The following is a 22,043-nucleotide window of genomic DNA, read 5'->3' on the forward strand; positions in this document are numbered from 1 at the left end:
TTCCACCTCCCATTCAAGAAAAGAGAGATGACATCTCACCACCAGAGACCTCCTTGACCTGACAAACTACCAGTTACCTGGGGAAACCTCAAGTCACTAGTTGCTTCAGTTCAGCAATTACTTCAACAAGAATAGCAAAAAGAAATCCCTAAGATTCTTTTGATAGCCTTAATGACTCAATTAACAAAAAACTCACTGCTGTTATTATGTTGTCTTATGTTGCTTTTTCCCATCCATATTCAAGAACACCACCTGAATGAAACAATTATTTTTCCATGGTTGCTTTGCCATGGACTCATTGATCCTGATACCCTACTTCTTTTAGTGCATTCCGTCATTGATGAATATTTGTAAAGATTTGTAATCCCTGCTTCAAACAATCATATTACTGTTTTGTCTGATATCAGGAATGTTACTCTTAGTCTATTTTGGTTTTCATTAGGATGAAGTATCTGTCTCTATCCTCTCACTTTCAGGCTGTGAACATCTCTGTTCATGAGGTGTGTTTCTTGATGGCAGCAAATAGATGGATCTTGTTTTATAATCCATTCAGCAAATCTGTATCTTTTATTTGGAAAATGTAGGTCATTTACATTCAGGGTTATTATTGATAGATAACTACTTGACCCTATCATTTTCCCATAAATGTTCCTATTGACTATTTTGGATTTCCTTTATAATTTTACTAGGATATTTCCTGCCTCACATTCTTCATAATGATGATTATCTTTCTGTGTTTCTTTTGAAGCACATCCTTATTTATAATTGGTAATATGGATGAATGGTGAAAACTTTTGTCCATTTCTGTGTGTTATAGGAAGTCTTTATTTCATTTTCATTCATGAGCATTTTGCTGGGTAAAGTATTCTGGGTTGATAGTTCTTTTTTATCTTTTAAGACTTGGACTGTGTCTCTCCATTCTCTCCTAGCCTGTAGGTTTTCTGCTGATAATTCAGTTGTCAGTTTAATTGGAAATCCTCTGAAAGTAACTTGGCATTTTTTTTCATGCACACTTTAGGATTTTTTCTTCATGTTTTACCTTTGAGAGCTTTGCAATAATATTTTGTAGTGAAGATTATTTTGGTTATGATTAGGAGTTCTATGTGTTTCTTGTACTTAAATGTCCTATCTTTCTCCAAATTATGGAATTTTTCTGCTATTATTTCACTGCGTAACACTTGTAGTCCATCATTTCTTCCGATACCTTCAGGAAATCCCAAGACCCATATGTTGAGTTATTTGATAGCAGCTCATAAATCTCAAACATTGTTATTAGTTTTTATGATAGCTTCTTCTTTTGGATATGACTGAGATATTTCTAAATTTTTAGCTTTTACATCAGTTCAAATGTAAACAAAGCCTCATGAATGGAACAATGGGTTCCTGTGTACATTCAGCACCAATAAGCTGTTGTGTATAAATTACCTAATTACTCCATTATTCTTTTTTTACTCTCACTTTCCTTTTTCTTTCATATATATGTAAAATATTTAGGACTGTGAAATAGTGCCTCTACTCAATATTTGCAAAAGTATTTCCTAAGAATAATTCAGTAAATACAGTAACCAAAAGCAGAAAATGAATGTGGATACACCACTACTATACAATCTGTGAATCCATACTGGTAAATGTTCAATTATCACAAATTAAAAAAAAAAGAATAGGGTAAAGATCCCATACATCTCAGAAACCTCTAAAGCATTTTGCCCCAAGAAAATAATGCTAAACCACCAGAAAATCTGGCTTAGCTATGCATTTGAATAAATAATATACTCCAATTGATTTGTATCCTTCAGAGTATATTCCCTTCACAAATATGGAATCAGTATTGACTCAATTTACATTGTAAGAAACAAGAGATTTTCTCAATATGTACTAGTTTATATTAGCTTCACAGTAAATAATAACTTTTTACAAGTGGAGATTTATACATTACAAAGCTTTAAAAATCTCTCATAGAAAAATTTTTTATTTAGTAGAAACCTGAATATCATCATCAAGAGCATGACATTTGAGCAACAGAAGGGTAAAGGACAGGTTACAAGTCCAGGGGTAATATTCAGATAGACCTCAGATAAGTATAAATTATTTTTGAATTAAAAGGCAGGCTGAATCATTAATACTAGCAGCCTTTAAAAAATTATAGAATTGACAGAGCATTACTTAAAAAGAATAACATTGGAAAACGAATTTTTCTGATATATGGGTAAACCAGGGTCTGAAACCTTACATTGGTACAGCCAGTTTTTCAATATTGGGCACAAATCAGATGAGACTAAAAGTAGAAAAAGAAGTGGAATGGAATAAATAAGGACCTGATTTGGACAGCCACCTCCTGAATTATGTCTTCAGGAATTTTTTTTTTACCACAAAAGATGTACAACAAAGTTGTTCTTCTAGAATGCAAGACATAGTGTTTGTTTGATATTTGTCAAAATTGTGTGCTTATGATTTGTGGTTAAGACCGGTTCTTTTTAGTAGCTCTAAAGGTTTGGGTCTTTCCACATTTCTGCAACAACATGATGTGGTTTGCCTAATGTCAACAAAATCTTACTTAACTTTTCCAAGCTGAGCTGCTTGCTCATTCTCTGCAACTTCAGTCATTGGCCAAATCAAACTCTATGGGGAATATTTATTTCTGAGCAATGCCTCAGTCCCTATCATCCGTAAAATCCTACCAGAGGTGATTTTACTTGCTCAGCTGATCTACAAGGGTGAGTAGGAAAGTATAGACTTAAAGCATCCTGCAAATCTCATTTTCCTTCTATGTAACATGTATGTATATATATATATATATATATATATATATATGTATGTATACATATGCATATATATATATTGTTTTCTCCATAATTTTCTATTTTTCCTCTGTCTTGGTGATCACATTGAAAAGGGAGTATCAGATATTCCTTATATTTAAATAATCAGTTTCAAACAGTGTTATCTTGACAGTGTTGAGAACCTACATGATTTCCCCTCATACTCTGCCCTACTCCATTATACCTGTGACACCACAGTTGCTTTGACTTTCTCTCCTGAGACTGTACGTGACAGATCAGTTGAGTGACTAATCTTAATAAATAACAACAACAACAAAAAATGACATTCATTCGGAAAGTTTGTGTGGTCTGAATGACAGTCTCTCCTCTACTGACAACATCCAGAGGGTTGGGGTGATAGACTGTAAAAGGCTTCAGCTTCATTTGCTTGAATAGTCCATTTTCTTAATCTTTAAAATAGGTTTCATCACACTTTTAAAGAATTATCTGTATGTAAGTTGATTCTGATACTTACTGTTTAATTTGTCCAGATGATAGCATTTTAATATCTAAAATACATCCTCAAACTCTGATAAGGGAACTTACTAGAATTTTGTTTAGTATTGATTTACATTTCCAAAAAAACAATTTCACAACTGGCATAATAGTAAATAGACTCTTACCCTTCAGAAATACTGAAGTTCCATGTCTATTTGTGTTTTTTAAGGTAACTTGACAAAGACACACATGGTCCCTATAAAAGTTTATTAAATCCTAAGCTTATTTCCAAACATTTATAGAATTAATAACTAATGTAGGATGATTCTTAAAATATTTCTTCTTTGATAACTTGAGAAGCAGAGAGTCAGGGAGGGGAAAAAGGAGTTAGGAAGACAGGAGGGGAGCGAAGAGGAGAAGGAGGAGGAGGAGTGGAGAAGGAGATGGAGAAGAGGAAGAGAAGGAGGAGGAAAAGGAAGGAGTGGAGAAGGAGAAGAGGAAGGAAGAGGCAAAAAGAAGATGAAGAAGAAGGAGGAGGAGAAGGGAATGAGGAGGAGGAGAAGGAAGCAGAGGAGGAGGAGAGCGAGAGAGATCATAATGCGTTCACTATTCAAATGCTCATATACTGGGAATTTGTAGTTGGAAATCCAATCCTGATGTCCCGTTTGGGACTCAGCTACATTAGCTATCACCTGCTACCTCACAGGGTGCCTGCTGGCAGAAACCTGTATCAGATTCCAAACCATCAGAAGCCTCTTTCATAGAGAGCAGTTATTCAACTTTAGGAATAATAAAACAGAAATAAAAATACATTCACAATAAATTTTATTTCTCTAGCAATAAGAAAAATAAGTAATAAATACATAAAATACCAAGAATCTCTAGAATGGGATCTTGGACTCTTTGACAAAAATATTTAACATCAAATCTTCCCAGCTCCAGTCTAACTAGCTGGGCAACATGAGTAATGTGCTTGACTTCTCTGTGCCTCAATGTCCTTATCTGTCACATTGGAATCATGATAATCATCCCTTGTAAGGTTTGAGAGAAAGCTACTTAAACTCATAGCGTCTTACTTTGCTCATCCCTAAAATAGTGGTGAAAACAGTAAAACAACATTGAATAACATTGAATTACTCTGAAGTTTGACTAACGTTTTATATATATATATATATATATATATATATATATATATATACATACATACAATGAAAATACTGTTTGGCAAATGAGTTGGTATGCATCAGACATATAAATGGTGCTTGGCATGTATTGAATTCTCCCTAAGCATTAGTCATAGTTATAAAGCACTCAAAATTTGAAGAGATTTTTATCTGTTTTTACTTTTAGGTGAAAAATTATGGAGATTTCAAAATCATATATAATCAACTTTAAGGGCTATAATTTCTCATCTCATGTTGATATGGACCTATTAGAAAATATAGAAAACTTTGAAACTAGAGATGATGATGTTTTCATAATCACATATCCCAAATCAGGTAAGTGTAAGGAGTGGCTCATCTGAACCCGTCTTCACTTAGATAGGGTAGAACATGTAATAATGTGCTTTTTTCAGATATCAACAGCAGTACAACCTGCATTTAAATCTCTACTTATGATCAGAAACAAAATACTCTGAAGTCTCAAGGTATAAAGCCATTTGCAGTGCACACATTGTCAATTCCGATGAGAAATATAGGGAAATAAAATTCGAGCAGAGAGGTACAGCATAATAGCTAACCTGTTCGTGTTGTCTGAAATAAAATTACATATAATTTAATAAAGTTATATGTTATACATGTAATTTTATATATTGTTAATGAAACTGTGTATGTTAAATATATAAAGACTCAGCAGCAATGATGTGAAAAAGGAAAACAAATAATCAAATATTTTAATTAAAATAGGAAATTTCACTTTTAAGGAACATATAAACAGATGAGGGATGGACCCAAAATAGGAACTGTTCTCAGTAGGAGAACAACAGTTATTATGAACATATGAAACACATCTTGTTGCTGTCAATTCCCTTCTGTTGCCTGAGGATTTTTTCCAGGCAATTATAATAGCTCACTACATTCTTCCTGAGATGACTCTTTACCTGAAGATCCATAGGAATTTGCTACGACTGCTAAGACAGAGAGCCTCGCAATTTGGGGTTGTCATCTATGAATTTGTTTCTTACTTCAATGCTTTACCAAGTATATTTGAAACTGGATGATTCTATAGCAAACATGGGTCGACCTTATATGTAAAATATATCAACCGCAACCAATTATTGAGATTAATAAACAGAAAGATGGATGGAGTACTGTGTTGTGACACTAGGCAGATTGGTGTATCTGAAAGTACATTTTTCAATTATTTGTATATTTCAGTAAAAAAAAAGATTGTTTCACTAATTGAGCTGCAGTTCTTTGATGAATATGCAGGTTATCTGATGTATTGACAAAAACTGGTGACTTTGTTATGTGTTTGGCCAAAAATAGGAAAATTATAGAACACACACATATATCTATATCAATATCTATATATATATCTATATCTATCTATATTTATCAGCTTACTTTTCCTTTAACAAGTACAAATGATTTCCATATAATGTCTACAGTAAAGAAGAGTATCCTGTAACATGTTAAGAGAAGTTATGTCTGAGAGTGGATTGAGTTTAAGCATTAGATGAGGTATTTCTATTTTTAAAAAAAGTTAAATAACTTTTTTTCAAGAAAAAGCTTGTTACACTTTGTGTCTTGTTTTTAATGTTTTTTAAAACTAATATCTATTCCTGCTACAAAACACAAATAAATTATTATGTAATATTTATGTAATTTTTTGATTAACATATAAAGTGTGGCACTGGAGTCCAGTGCCACACTTTAATACATACATACAACATAAACCAATGAAACCAGCCAACCAGGCTTTCATTCTTTTTATTCTTTCCCTTTGTTGGGGGCATATTTTACAATGTCATGAAGTTTCTTTATAAGATAGCATGTTGCTTATAATTAAAAGTAAACCATACAATGATATTTTAGATGAATAGTAAAAATTCCAGGAGAAGGATATGTATTATAATGGATGCATTGAAGATATTAGAGGAGAACTCAGTAGCAGTTGTATTTAGTACGGACAGCTGATGCTTCTGCAGAATTTTCTATGTGATTAGTTAGGACAAAGATGCAATGGACAGGCAGAACTAGCAGGAAAGCATCCTGTGAAAGGAGACAACATAGAGCTTAATCACTGACCTGGATCATGTGGCTCTAGGATTAAATGCAAAGAGAACTTCTTGCTAATGGTATCACTTTAGGTTGCTTCATGGTTTTGAAATATGACAGATCCATAATAAATTGTGTGAACATAAACATTGGCATTTATTTGATTTCTGAACAAGAGATATTTTTTAAAAAAAATTCTCAGATTTGTTTTTTGTTCCTGATCCAAAATGCTTATTGTTTACCTCGATAGGTCTGAGACAACACAAAATCTTCCATCTCAAAATTGTCAGTGCTTTCTAGTTAGAGGATTAACTTCCCTAAAGGTTAATTTTCCTACAGATTTTGTTTTCTTCATAAGTTAAATATGACAGCTGGATTCCACTTAAGTTTTTTAAAAGGTCATGATCTTTGGGTTTCCTGGAATGATTATATCTATTTTTCTGTCTGTCTATTATTCATCTACCATCTCTATCTCCATCTCTCTATCTGAAGACATTTAGTACAATAAAGTGGCAAAATAAAGTCCTCTTGGATACAGGAGTCCCAGAAATAGCACTTTTCTTAAAAAAGTAATTTTTTACATATTTTAGATACAGTGAGGTAAGAGAGAGAGAGAGACAGAGAGAGAGAGAAGGAGAGAAAGAAGAAGAGAAACAAAGGGATGAAACATGGGAAGGAAGAAAGGGGAGATGAAGGAAATTAGGAAGGAAATGAAAAATAAAGAGGAAGAAAATGAGTTTGGGAGGGAGAAATTGAGGGAGGAAGAAAAGAGAAAACTCATCCACTGGTTCATTCTAACAACACCAGTGCCAACCACCTAGTCTTTGATCAGATCCAAGAGCCAAAAAATAGTCTAGGTCTCCCAATTGGATATCAGGAACCAAATTATTCCAGCCAATGCTGCTGCTTCCAAGGATTAGCAGGAAACTGGGATAAGGAGCCAGAGCCAGGAATCAAATTAATGCACTAGGCTAATCAATCACACCTGAGAAACCATTTCTAGAAGAAACCCATTCTTCAGCATGGGGTGAAAGGTGGAGAACTTAGAGTATTAACAGCAGTTAAAATACACGTGGATGTAAAGCTGAAGCTGTTAAATTTCATACACTTTTTTGCTTGCTTATAACATTGCTGGTCCAGAACACACCCAACACACCTAGTTTTTCATAAGAAAAATAAATATAATTCTCATATATATTTCTTTGTTCATTTTCAAGTCTTGCTATGTTCACACATTTTTGGAAAGTATAAAAATATTGTCACAATTGAAGGATATTATGAGGAAGTCACTCTGTCTTTTTGTAGATCTGGAACCAAGATTTTGGGTGTCAAAATCTGGAGGAGTCTAAGATTTTGTCCTTCATGCGGCTAACAGGTTAGCCTACAAGAGTTCCAAAAATATTGGCAGGTAGAAGACACCTGAGTCAGAAACCAGGAATTTTATTACTCATGACACACGACACAAAGACAACATGAGCTTCATGTTTGCAAGGGTTTCCTTTGAAGAAATGCTATCCAACATCGATTCCCTCTTCAGTATTCCTAATGAATTATAAGCGCCCCTTGGTGATTTCCAGAGACAAGAGTTAATCCAGCATGAATTATAGTCTGCCTGGTATGTGAACACACCAAGACCCCAATAATTACAGCAATGTTTGTTGTCCTTGTTTCTATGGAGATAAGGAATCAATCATGTTTCTTGACAATGTATGTGCACAGACACTGATGGCCAGGCCAAAGTTCATCTTTCCAAGCAATGACTTGCCAATGACAGGATAATATAAAGTAGTCATCTTCCTGTGATCACTCAACTGCAATAGGCAGCAGTGTTCCCAGAAGTCAACAACAAATTGCCAGTTACTCTTGAAGGTTTGGAGCCAAGACTGGGGAGATCATGAAAGCTCATAACGAGCTATAGCACATAGCGGAAACTTTGTGTTACTAGCACTGGAGCCAGAGATCCTTGGCATACCAGACTCCCCTTCATTAGAAACACCATTGAGTGTTTCTTGGAATGATGATAGTACTAGGATCAAAACAATCATTTTACAAATAAGGACAAACCTTAGTGTCACTATGTTTGAACACAGTGTTCATCTAAATGGAAATAGAGAATTTTCAAACTCTCCAAAACCAGTGACTGGATTTTCTCTTCAAGAAATCATGACTTGGGGCCAGAATTGTGGCATATTGCATTAAGCCACCACGAGCAGTGCCAGCATCCCATATGGGCACTGGTTCAGCTCTCAGATGCTCCACTTCCAATCAAGCTCCCTGCTAATTTTCCTGCAAAAACAGCAGAGAATGGCCCAAGTGCTTGAGCCTCTGCACCCATGCAGAAGAAGCTCCTGCTTCCAGGCTTCAACCCATCTGAGCCTGGCTACTGAAACAGTATCAGGAGTGCTTCAGTATTTGGAAGATATCTCTCTCTCTCTCTCTCTCTCTCTCTCTCTCTCTCTCTCTCTCTGCCTTTCAAATAAATAAAATAAATTTTAAAAAAGAAATTGAAACTCAACCAAAACAGTGAAATTGTTCCTCTTTCTCATTTTGCCCAATTGCTAAGTCTTGCAATTTGTCCAAAAAAGGTTTCATAATTTAGAGATTTGGAGACCTTAAAACTGAACACATCCTAATTTCATTTTGAAAAAAACATCCAGGCCATAAAGCCTTAATTTGTCAATTCTTACAAAAGATAAATTACAAATAAAGGAGTCTATAGATGGAGAAATAGAAGTACACATTAGAGACAGTAATAAGTGACCCTACTTATGTGAGAAACAGAGAGGGAGCTGCTGAAATCATCTGAATCATCTCAGTGATGGAATCAGAGCAACCCAAGTCTTGAGATAAGAAAGCAAAGAAGAATCCTTGATTTTGTCTTCACTAATTTTAATGTAAAATACAGAAAAAAAAAAACACAAACTAATAGGAATTTGTAATGTTTAAAAGAAAGCTGAAAATCAATTTCAGATATATGATAATGCTTTTGCATTATTTAAAACTATACAGAGTTGGCCGGTGACGTGGCTCAATAGGCTAATCCTCCGCCTTGCGATGCCGGCACACCAGGTTCTAGTCCCCATTGGGGCACCAGATTCTGTCCCGGTTGCCCCTCTTCCAGGCCAGCTCTCTGCTATGGCCTGGGAAGGCAGTGGAGGATGGCCCAAGTCCTTGGGCCCTGCACCCGCATGGGAGACCAGGAGAAACACCTGGCTCCTGGATTCAGATCAGCGCGATGTGCCAGCTGCGGCGGCCATTGGAGGGTGAACCAACGGCAAAAAGGAAGACCTTTCTCTCTGTCTCTCTCTCTCTCTCACTGTCCACTCTGCCTGTCAAAAAAAAAAAAAAAACAACTATGCAGAGTTGAAAACATGATTTTCTATTTTGACAGGTACAGTCTGGGCTCAGCAACTACTAAGCTTGATTTATTTTGAGGAACATCGTAATGGAACAGAAAATTTGGAAACAATATACAGAGTCCCTTTCTTTGAATACTCTAGATATCAAATCGACATTGAAAACAGACCATCTCCACGCCTCTTCGCTTCCCATATTCCATATTATTTGGCACCCAAGAATCTGAAGAACAAAAAAACTAAAGTAAGTCATAAAAATATCTTATGGACCGGTGCAGCAGCTCACTAGGCTAATCCTCCGCCTGTGGCTCCGGCACCCTGGGTTCTAGTCCCGGTTGGGATGCTGGGTTTTGTCCCGGTTCTCCTCTTCCAGTCCAGTTCTCTGCTGTGGTCCGGGAAGGCAGTGGAGGATGGCCCAAGTGCTTGGGCCCTGCACCCGCATGGGAAACCAGGATGAATCACCTGGCTCCTAGCTGCGTAGTGGCCATTTGGGGGGTGAACCTACAGGAGGATAGCTTTCTCTCTTTCTCTCTCTCTGTCTAACTCTGCCTGTCAAAAATAAATAAATAAATAAATAAATAAATAAATAAATATAATATCTTATGGATTTTGTGCACACAGTGCACCTTCTCTAAATACTGTCCCCAGACTACTCCTCGATATTCTTACAAATGTGTGGTTATTGCATCTTTAGGATATTATTTTGCACACTAATAATATATGTGGAATTATAGGTGTGTGCATGTACACAGCCATCTTCTTAAATGTTTACAATTTAATTATACAGTGCATAGAAAAACTTCTTCTACATCAGCACACAGCATTTCATTCACTTATGGTTTTTTTTTTTGGTATTTATTTATTTATTTTGACAGGCAGAGTGGACAGTGAGAGAGAGAGACAGACAGAGAGAAAGGTCTTCCTTTTGCCATTGGTTCACCCTCCAATGGCCGCCGTGGCCGGCATTGTGGCAGGCTCATCACGCTGATCCGAAGCTTGGAACCAGGTGCTTCTCCTGGTCTCCCATGTGGGTTCAGAGCGCAAGGACTTGGGCCATCCTCCACTGCACTCCCAGGCCATAGCAGGGAGCTGGCCAGGAAGAGGGGCAACCGGGACAGAGTCCAGCACCCCGACTGGGAATAGAATCTGGTGTGCTGGCGCCACAGGCGGAGGCTTAGCCTATTGAGCTGTGGCACCGGCCTCATTTATGGTTTAAAAAGACTTGTTATGTACACCAGTTGCATCCAATTTACTGCTAATGATAGAACTTTATTTTTATAGCTAATATTCCATCATGCATGTGTCTATATGTATACATGTATGGTTATACAAATATAATCATAATTTTGTTATCCATCCATCTGATATTGAACACTTTAGTTGAGTCCATACTTTGGCTATTGTGAACAGTGCTGGTATAATCATGGTAGTGCAGGTTTCTCTTTGATACATCATGTTCATGTATCATTGTGGTATATACCCAGAAATTGCTAGCTTATATCGCAAGTCTACTTCTAGTTTTATAAGAAATCTTCATACTATTTTCCATAATGTCATCACTAATTCACATTCTCACAAAAAGTATGTAAGTATTCCTTCTCTACAACTTTGTCAGCATCTAATGCAGTCTGCCTTTCCTATAATAACCAAATGGCCACAATGTCCAGAGCTGCACCAATCCGAAGCCAGGAGCCAGGTGCCTCTTCCTGGTCTCCCACGTGGGTGCAGGGATCCAAGGACTTGGGCCATCTTCTACTTCTTTCCCAGGCCACAGCAGAGAGCTGAATTGGAAGAGGAGCAGCTGGGACTGGTGTCACAGGATGTAGATTAACCTACTGTGCCACATCGCCGGCCCCCTTATCTTCATCAATTTTATGTACTATTTCCTGCTATGTTCTTCAGCCATAATTATTTTTATTCTGTGAAGTGACAGTGTTTTTGCCCAACTTTTTATTACTTGTTAATGTTCTCATAAATATATATTATGTATATATGTATATAAATTATATATGTATTCTGGATAGTAATACTCTATTTATGGTGTTTTTTCTCTCAAATTTTGAACTCTACTGTTGCAGTGGATTCCCTCTGAGAGGAGGAGTGTGGTGCCGGCAAGAGGCACGGAGTCACCACACAGACCCAGGGAGTTGGGTGAAAGCGGGCCAGAGGCTATCAACCCTCAGACTCGTTTATGTCAGTTGGCACAGCGGCTTATATAGCCAAGGCAGCCAATCCGGTAAAGGGACAGTTTATGCCCTAACCAGTCACAGCCTGTTGCCAGGCAGTATCCGAAGCTATCCAATCACAGCCTGTTGCCAGGCAGGCTCTGTTGCCAGGTGGTTTCCCAGGGAGTTTCCGAAGCCACTCCTGAGTAACTGATGCTCGCTTACCAGCGGCCATCGTGGCATGGCCTTCTCATTCCACCACACTTTATGGTTTGTTTTGATAAGAATCACTCCTAATGTAGTGAAAATGTTCAATTTTTACTTTAAATGAGTGTTTTCCCCTTAATAAATTCTTTTGTGTTCCAACCCATAAACTTTTTATTAGTGTCAATGCCATGGTTTAGTGCATATTTAAATCATTTAGTAATTAATGTTTTGCATGATGTGAGTTAAAAAACAAACTTGCTGGCCGGCACCGTGGCTCAACAGGCTAATCCTCCGCCTTGCAGCGCCGGCACATCAGGTTCTAGTCCCGGTTGGGACGCCAGATTCTATCCCGGTTGCCCCTCTTTCAGGCAAGCTCTCTGCTATGGCCCAGGAAGGCAGTGGAGGATGGCCCAAGTCCTTGGGCCCTGCACCCACATGGGAGACCAGGAGAAGCACCTGGCTCCTGGCTTCGGATCAGAGAGATGCGCCGGCCGCAGCGGCCATTGGAGGGTGAACCAACGGCAAAAAGGAAGACCTTTCTCTCTGACTCTCTCTCTCTCTATCCACTCTGCCTGTCCAAAAAAAAAAACTTGCTTTTCCATCTACATGATTATCTGCTCCATCATAAATAGCTCATTTTGTCACTAATCTTGAATGCTATATTCTCTATACATCAACTACAACATAGTTCCTATGAAAGGTAGTCACTAGAGCTTTTATGCAATCGAAAATGTAGTATTTTGAAGTCTACAATCAACTTCATATTATCTTAAAATTTTAAGCACATGTTCAACATCATAGAAATAAATTCATTTATTTCAACACTCTTTGTAATGGCAAACAAAATTGATGACAGCATAGCTTTCCTTCACTTATAGACTGAATGAAATTAATTACTATGCATTCGTGTAATAAGAAATGATGGTATGGTTAGGAAAAGTCTATAAGAATAATTAAGAACTCAAAATTTTTTCATAATTCTCTCTGCAGGTTATTTATATCTACAGAAATCCTAAGGATGTATTGGTATCATATTTTTATTTTTCAAATTGGGTAAAAGTACATGAACCTACAGACACCATAGAACATTATATGGAAAAGTTTCTAGATGGAAAAGGTAATGGATCATTTACCAAGCAATATATTTAGGAGCTGATACTTGTCATTTAGCAAAATTCTATACTACAAGAAAATATTTTAGAGAGAGGAAATTTGCCTTGAGTATGGAGCCCACAGAAATGGTTAAAATTGGACAGTAATTTAACAACATCCCAAGGGATTTTTTTATCCTTGCCAGGACAATTTGGGGGATGTCAAGTTGGCAAACATATATGCTTTAGAAGATTTGTGTCCATACCTTCAAAGAGGCACAAATACTCTTGCAACTCACACTAATTAGATCCATTGCTGGAGACAAATTTTCCAGAATAGCTAATGAGTTTGAATGCTCTGTCACGGTTCTGTGTTAAACCTTATATAGTTCTGTGGATGATTTCATTCCACTCCTTAGGAGGATACAGTGACACAAGAAATTTGTGGATTGTGGGATTAGACTCTCGTGAATTTCGATGATTGCATTCAGGTTTATCTTCATGTTCATGGCAAATATTGTAATCCTAGATCTCAGAGAATAAGAAGAAAAATGGAGACATATGTTTTCAGGAGGATAAGGTAGGAAAATAAGGGTTTATCAGGAAGTTATATTCAAACTCAGATGTTTAGACTAATTTCTAGTGATCCTTTGCAAGATATATGGAATAGCATTGCTGAGGGAAGTTACCATAAAAATCATGTAAATGTTCCCCAGAGCACTAACCATTTGATGGACTTAGATGACCAGTACCAGGAGCTTAGTTTTGATTTCTGAAATTCCAAAACTAAAAAGAAACAGTATAGTGTTCTGAAAATGAGTGCAACCTAATAACCTTGTATATCAATCTTTCTCATAGTGGTGGGAAGCCTCTGGTTTGATCACATCAGAGGCTGGTATGAACACAAACATGATTTCAATATTCTGTTCATGATGTATGAAGATATGAAGAAGGTAAGGTGAGAAGGTTATTTTCTGAAATCATTGCATTCAAATATTTGTTTTCTTTTAGTTCCAGAAAGCTACATTCTTGGAGACATCATCACATCTAACTTTCTTGCCTATCCTTATTTCTAGGTATCTAATTTCCTCCCCCTCCCTTGATTCCTGGTCCTTTATGGAGCTCTCTTCACACTGTGCAGTCATCTTTCTGATCACGTCATACATAATCATCTACAGAAAGAAGGCAACTTCTTGAGCTGTATAAGTTAGTAAAGGTGAAAGGAGCACTGGGCAAGAAACTACTACCAAAACTGAAAAGTATTAAAATTAGACTGAGAAATAAGGAGAAATACAAATCAAAAACTCAGAGATTTGGGTGAAGATACTAATGATAGTAATTTGGACATCATCACTGTAAGAACATAAGAGAAATAATGAGTATAGATAAAATAGAGAAAGGCGAGAGAGAGGGAAGTATTATAAGAGATGAAGGCAGAAAGGAAAGCAGCAGCAAGAAATAAAAGGAGGCAAGGAGGGGGAATAGGAGGTACAGAGGAGACTAGGGAAGCTGAAATCAATTAGAAGTGAAGTTAAGATGTAAGTTTGGGGAAGAAGAATGAGCCCTCCATAGAAACAGAACAAGAGCAATCAAAAGTAGATAGACTATATGGAGTGGGTGGTGACACAGAAGCCAAGCAGGTGGCTCAACAAAGATCTTTACAATCTTTAAAAAAAAAAGAAAAAGAAAAACCTTTAACATGGTCAATAAAACAAGGAAAATGAGAGTTTAGAACATCAATTGAATTCAGTTATATGAAGTGTGTTGGAAGCAAATATGCCAGGTTACAGTGGACTGGGGAATAAGTTAAAGAATTTCAAATAAATATCACCAGCCCAGGTACATACATGTTATAGCTACACTCTGCATACTTATTTTTATCAAATAACTGTACTTCATGGAGATCATGTCCAAAGTAGAATTTATCTCCTCTCCTACATAAGATGCCTTGCCTATGAATTGCACTATAATGAAAGTGTCCAAAATCAGAAACAAGACTATGTATTTATGTGCTCCACTCTCACATCTTCACATAACTAATTAATCAGTGTCATTTGTCTTTGTATTCATTGTGGAAGACACAAACATTTTCCAACTTATGTTGCCTTTGCTGTGGAACAGTCACCAGTATCTCTAGCATAGTCTGTATAACATCCATCCTGATTTGTCTGCCTGCCTCCAGTCTCATCTTTATTCCATTCATTCTCCATGCTTCAACAACAGCTATAATTTTAAAATCCAAATCTGATCCCCTTGCTAGTTTACTCTTTGAGTTCATACAGAAGCATATTCTCAAACAACAGCATTCATACATAGTGTGTTATACTGAAATTTCAGACAAAGCAAACATGGTAAAAAACTAGGTAAATCCTCTTGAATACCTCCCTGTTTTTTTTTTTTTTTTTTTTTTTTGCCAGGTAGAGTTAGACAGTGAGAGAGAGAGGCAGAGAGAGAGAGTTATAAGTGAGAGAAAGACAGAGTGAAAGGTCTTCCTTCCGTTGGTTCACTCCCATAATGGTCGCTACGGCTGGTGCTGTGCCAATCTGAAGCCAGGAGCCAAGTACTTCCTCCTGGCCCCCCTGTGGGTGCAAGGACCCAAGCACTTGGGCCATCCTCTGCTGCCCTCCCGGGCCACAGCAGAGAGCTGGACTGGAAGAGAAGCAACCAGTACTAGTACCCAGTGCCCTAACTGGGACTAGAACCTGGGGTGCCGGCGCCGCAGGCGGAGCATTAGCCAAGTGAGCCACAGTGCCAGGCCCCTGTTCTACCTTTAATACACTGTCACCTGATACTACTTTCCTCTCAACTTCCACAATCTAGCCTGTTGTTAAAGTATATTTGATCAATGTGTTTTGCCAGCCTTGCAAAAAAATACTGTATCATAATATGAGAATCTTGGGAGAGTTCTTGTTCAATTCAAGTTTTTCATTTTTAAATCTCTTTCTAAAAGATGTCCTCAATTTTCTCAAGCAATTAGGTAGCCATAAAACTTTAGGTCTTCCCTTGTCTGCTGCTTCCATTGTAAATATCTTGGTAATTTTGCTAATACTGTCTTTATCTCCTTCTCCAAAGATAAAGTCATCATGGCACTGAAAAGCAAGGCAATTTTGTCAGAAAAGTTTCCAGCTTTCTCCTGAGTGGAGGTGATAGCCTGAGGACCACAGAGACTGTACAGGGTTATTTTCTACTTCTCTGTTTCAAGTGACCAGGAATCAGCAATTGGAATGAAGTCACTAACAAGTGTAATATTCAAATTTTCATATATATGGTTAAATAATAAAAAGAGAATTTTTAATATAAAGAAGATGGGGTTAACTTTTGAGGGTAGTGACAAATTCAGGATAAGAACAAAAGTTTGTGTTGGAATTCTGGAATACCGATATCACTCAGTTTATTGAAGTGTGTGGAAATATGTGGAAATCATGAATATGTGGAAATCATGAATGCTCATTTCACAGTTCAACAATCTGCATGTTTATCTTATGTCTCTTCTATAGGCAAGACATTTTAAAATATAACAAAAGATAAGAAAGAATTTCATCTTAAAAGAAGTGAGAATCTAGTAACATATCTTGGAGAATAATGTAATGGAGAGTTTCTTTTTTCCTATCCTATGATATTTCCTCTCATATGGCTGAATATTTCACAGAGGAATTCATAATATTGTATGTTTGGTGGAGTAGACTGTAGAGAGAGAAGTTTTTAAAATGTGTTCAGTGTATTCCACCAAAAATTCTGTTTACTATTTCCCAGAATATGACTCAGATTTAACAACAGTAATAGTAGCACATAGAATTAGGGAAGAATTAACATAAAAGAAGAAATTTAAGGAGATGCAGGAAGAATTTCAAGAATTGTCTTCCAAGCAGAAATTCTGTTTGCAGGTAACCACCTCCTTTTTATCTCTCTGTGATGTGTCATTATCAATATGCTTTCTTTCCCTTGTTCCAAGATCAGTCTTGATTGTATTCATTTGTGTTCAATTGGCTGTAAAATTTACTCACTTTGATTTTCATTTCTTTTCAGTATTTGGGATCTCTGATTCACCAGATATGACATTTCTAGTACTAGTTTGAGGCCATTTTTATAATGTCTTTTGCTCCTTAAGTATAATGACTGTAGTTACTTTAAAAATCACTCTGTGAGCCGGCATTGTAATGTATCTCGCTAGACAGCCGCTTCCAATGCCCTGATACCATATAGATGCTAGTTTGTCTCAGCTGTTCCACTTCTGATTCAAGTCCCTGCTAATGCACCTGGGAAGGCAATGGAAGATGACCCAAATGCTTGGGCTCCTGCACCCATGTCAGAGACCAGGATGAAGCTCCTAGCTTCGGTTTCTCCCAAAATGTTGTTATGGCCATTTGGGGAGTGAACCAGCACATGGCAGATCTCTCTCTTTCTCTTTCTGTCTCTGTCTTGTTCTCTCCCTCTTCCTCTTCCTCCTCCTACTCCCCCTTCTTCTTCTGCCTCTCTCTTTCTCTCTCTCTATAACTCTGTATTTCAAATAAATAATTTAAACCTTTTAAAATGATTCTGATAGTTCTAGTAGCTGTATATCTATAATTCCACTTCCATTGCCTTTGTTTTCTGATGGTTTCTGGTATCATTGTCTTACCCCTTCATGTCCTCTCTTCATTTAATTTCTCATTTTAGTCATAAAAATTGTCACATGAACGTAATATTTCATAACTATGAATAATTTAAAAACTAAACTCCTACTATTTTGACTCCATCACACTCAATCTCTCCGCCTCCCAACTACAAAGGTTAAAACAAAGACACCCAATAAACTGAGAAAAGCTCTTTATCCTCGGCCCCAGGCTTGCCAACCAACCTCATTTCCTATATATCTATCCAGTACCAACCATATTGCACTTCAATTATCATTAAGTATTAAAAGACTTTAAAATTTTTTGTAATGTTGGATTGTCTACACTCAGAAAGGATTCCGTAATTTTGCAGACATTTCTTATGTTTCATTTTGAAATGAAAATATATATTCCCATGAAGATTGTTCTACATTCTCTGAGATAACATTCATCTCTCTTTCCTATGAGATACATTATGTTTCTGTATCAGGTTTTTTCCCTCATTCCATTTTTAATCATAGAAAATGGATAATATAAAATGTACCAGATTAATCATTTTAATCTATAGTTTTGTGGCATTATTTATATTCATAATGTTATACAACAATGACTACTGTCCATCAACAAAACATTTCTCTTTATACCCATAACTATACTCATTAAAATATCACTCCTCATCGTCCCCTTCCCTCAACACTTAGAGCCACAATTTTACTTTTTTTCTCTATGACTGAATAACAGTAGTACTTCATATGGATGTAATAATATAGCATTTTTTATCATTGACTGATTTTGTCATTAATATAAAGTCTGCAATGTCTGTCACTGTTGTAACATGTATAAAAATTTCCTCCATTTAAAGCCTGAATAATATTATATTGTATGTATACGCCATTGTTTTAAATTTTAATGTTTATACACTTGCGTTGCTTCCTTTTATTAGTGAGTGTGCATAATAATATTATGAATATGGATGTACAAATATAAGGCCACAACAAAATGTCTGTGGAAAATGGAATTAGTAATAGTACTACCCTCCCTCCTCCTTCCTTTCTTATTCTTTCTTTTAATTTTTACAGTGTTCTATTTTGTTTAATATGTTGTTTTTTTAATTTCCTTTTGCTTGATCACTATTAGCTTATAGAAATTAATCTGATTTTTATGTTGATTTAAATTCCTGCAATGTTTCTGTTTCTTTCAGGGGATATCATTAACTTCTTTTAACACATAACATTGTTGTCTATTAACAGAGATACATTTACTTCTTTCTTTCAATTCCAGTGCCTTTCTATTCCCAATTGCTGGGACTAGTATTTCTAGTATTATGTTAAGTAGAAGTGATAAAATTGTTCTTGTTCCAGAACTTAGCCAAAAACATTCCATGGTCTCTCCATTGAATATAATGTTAGCTGTAGGGATTTTTATGTTTATGAAGATTACTTCTGTTTCTAACTTACTGAGTCCTTTCTTCATAATATATAATTAGATACTCTGAAATGTTTTTCCTGCGTCAATGGAGATATTCACATTTTTCCTTCATTCTGTACATGTGATATATTGATTGGAGTTTTCATATTTTGAATCAATTTAGAATTCAATGGAAAATACATTAGAGCACAGTGTATGTTAGGCTGTAACTCATGCTTTCTTCATAACCTAAATAATACTTCACACCCATTATCTTTCAGGATCTCAGAAGCTCAGTGCTTAAAATGTGCTCATTTCTTCAGAAAGAACTGAGTGAAGAAGATATGGATGCTGTTGTGAATCAGGCTACATTTGAGAACATGAAGTCTCTTCCACAAGCAAACTATACTAATATTATAAAAAGTCAGGTTGGGATGAGACACCAGGATGGACATTTCATGCGCAAAGGTGATGTTAAGTTGTGTATCGATGCAAAAATGCTGTGATTTGGCCCCTGGGAGAACTCATCAGGGTTTCCCAGATGTCACTCCAAGTTATACTGCCACTGAGGACTGAACAGGTAGCAAGGCTCCTAACCAAAAACAGCTCAGAGCAGTTTCTTTGGAAAACTAAAAGTGTTTTAGTACACACCATGACCATTGACCTTTGCTTAATAAATATTATATTCCTTCCTTCTAGGCCACATGTTCCTTCTCTTGAAAATTACTTCTCAAGTGCTGTCTGAAGGAGGCAGATTTTTTTACTAGGATAATTCCTTTTCCTGTTTTTCTTTATTTATCATGAAATATTCTAGGATGCAAACATTTTTTATGTGGGAGAAAAATTTTGATTAGTGTGTCTTTAAGTGGAAGATTTCTTCTCTATAAAATTTAGAATGAGATTAAAAGAGCAATTTTCTTTTAATTCAATTATTCCAAGAGTATATTAACTTTGCTTCTATTATGAACCAGTAGTTATTGTTAAGATGAATAGACTTTCTTACTCAGCAATATCCCATAAGTTCCAAATTTTAATATTTAAAAATTTAATGTATAGAAATCTAAAATAGAATTTGAAATTATCAGTTTTATTCTCTAATTTAATAAGAACTTGCTATTATTATGATGGATCTTACTTTATAAGTCATTATGTAATTTATTATTGAAAGTTTCCTTGATATTAATACTTAAAACATTTCTATACCTTCTTTAGTGCCATTTATTATCAACTTCTTCCTGTCATTCCTCAACTAGATCAGATGTAATGCAATTCTCACATCCATAATAGCTTGATATCTGTTCCTAACGTGAATGCTAATGTTAACACAAAAATATGAGAATTTAAGGTGTCAAATTGTTATGATTTCCTTTTTTAAGTTTCATAATGATGTCACCTTATCTTCATTAGATGAAAACTTTGGTAGTCTTAACTTTCCATTTAAAATGGAAGAAATGCCCATATGTAAAGCTGCCCTGTGAACTCTATTATATGATATAAGTAGTTTACTTAGTATGATGCCTTTCACATAGAAAATAAATTGTTAAAATGCTCACATAGGAGCAGGCATTTCCTCTAGTGGCCAAGATGAAAATGTTCCACAGTGGAGAACCTGGGTTCAATTTTAGGCACCAGCTCCTGATTCCCACTTGTTAATGCAGACCTGGCAGTAACGGTGGCTCAAGTACCCTGAATAATTCTTCCATGAAATGTATTTTCCAAGAGCTTCTTAAAGACTCTTCCTAATTACTGCTGCTGCATTCCTATGAGCCTTTCTTAGGTCATCTCATTATGTGGATTTAGCTCATTAGATTTAGTGTAGTTTAAAGAAAAGATTATAATAGGTTGGGGTAACTTTCACACTGACAATGTTTCCACTTTTCTGTGCTTATCCCGTTAGGTACAATTGGAGATTGGAAACATCATTTGACTGTGGAGCAGAGTGAAAGATTTGACAGGATATTCCAGAGAAAGATGAAAGGTGTTCCCTTGGAATTCATCTGGGATTAAATGAATAGAACTGTAATCACATTGAAAATTAGTCTAACTTGTCACTTTCATTCAATTATTAATTATGCCAATGTATTAATAAATATAATGAATAAAAAATTCTTAGTAGTAGTAGTTGTCATGAGTTCCACGGGAAAATAATTGAAAAAAAAGTTAACTCATATTCAACTACTCAAACTGAGAATTTAAACTCAGGATAAATCAGTCATGAAAATTTTTTAAATTAAATATTAAATTAATTTCAGAGATAGCATTATCGCTCTGCATAATAATCGATAAAGCAAAAAGCATAATAAGATTGTCACTCTGCATAATAATGCAATAAATGCAAAGCATAAATCAAGAATTGTAAATGTCTGCAGTAAGTGTTCTGTGGTGCATATTTTTCTTTTCTATCTATATTAAAATAAGAATCAATAAAACATAAAAATTCCTTTATTTATGTAACTCAACTTTAATCTCTGGTTTCAGAATAAATGTAAAGTAGAAATATGACACAAGTGTAAGAAATAAAAAATATATATAATCATATACCTTTTTTAATAATTCAACTTGGCAGTTTGCACTAAATATTAGACATCAAAGAAGGAACAATTATCAATGGTATTAGAGGGTGGAAAGTGTCATTATGCCCTTAAAACTGTATAGACGAATACAGGAAATTAGTTCCCTTTATATGAATAAAAAATAAATCTTTAAAATAATTAACTTTAATAAAAATAGTTTTACCCATCATACAT

The 22,043-nt window shown here is 35.8% G+C and overlaps 1 protein-coding gene across 2 annotated transcripts; it reads left to right on the top strand.

Moving 5' to 3' along the window:
• Nucleotides 1–2,610: 2,610 nt before the first annotated feature.
• On the top strand, nt 2,611–21,618 carry LOC133757064 (amine sulfotransferase-like). Of its 2 annotated transcripts, XM_062187676.1 has the most exons (7): nt 2,611–2,714; nt 4,608–4,756; nt 9,870–10,078; nt 13,197–13,323; nt 14,156–14,250; nt 19,578–19,764; nt 21,194–21,592. In XM_062187676.1, exons 2-7 carry the CDS (start codon nt 4,618–4,620, stop codon nt 21,301–21,303), a joined length of 867 nt encoding a protein of 288 aa, XP_062043660.1. In that variant the 5' UTR covers nt 2,611–2,714; nt 4,608–4,617; the 3' UTR covers nt 21,304–21,592. The 2 variants fall into 2 exon arrangements, with proteins under 2 accessions (XP_062043660.1, XP_062043661.1); XM_062187677.1 differs by lacking the exons at nt 2,611–2,714; nt 4,608–4,756 and adding an exon at nt 7,795–7,853 and having other exon boundaries at nt 21,194–21,618.
• Nucleotides 21,619–22,043: the final 425 nt, after the last annotated feature.

Source organism: Lepus europaeus, chromosome 3 (assembly GCF_033115175.1).
Source record: "Lepus europaeus isolate LE1 chromosome 3, mLepTim1.pri, whole genome shotgun sequence".
Taxonomy (NCBI): domain Eukaryota; kingdom Metazoa; phylum Chordata; class Mammalia; order Lagomorpha; family Leporidae; genus Lepus; species Lepus europaeus.

Excerpts from the sequence above, each read along its gene's own strand:
- LOC133757064 (XM_062187676.1), top strand. The coding sequence starts at position 4,618 with ATGGAGATTTCAAAATCATATATAATCAACTTTAAGGGCTATAATTTC. Across the intron at positions 4,757-9,869 it reads AATCACATATCCCAAATCAG|GTACAGTCTGGGCTCAGCAA; the intron begins GTAAGTGTAAGG and ends CTATTTTGACAG. Across the intron at positions 19,765-21,193 it reads TGGACATTTCATGCGCAAAG|GTACAATTGGAGATTGGAAA; the intron begins GTGATGTTAAGT and ends TTATCCCGTTAG.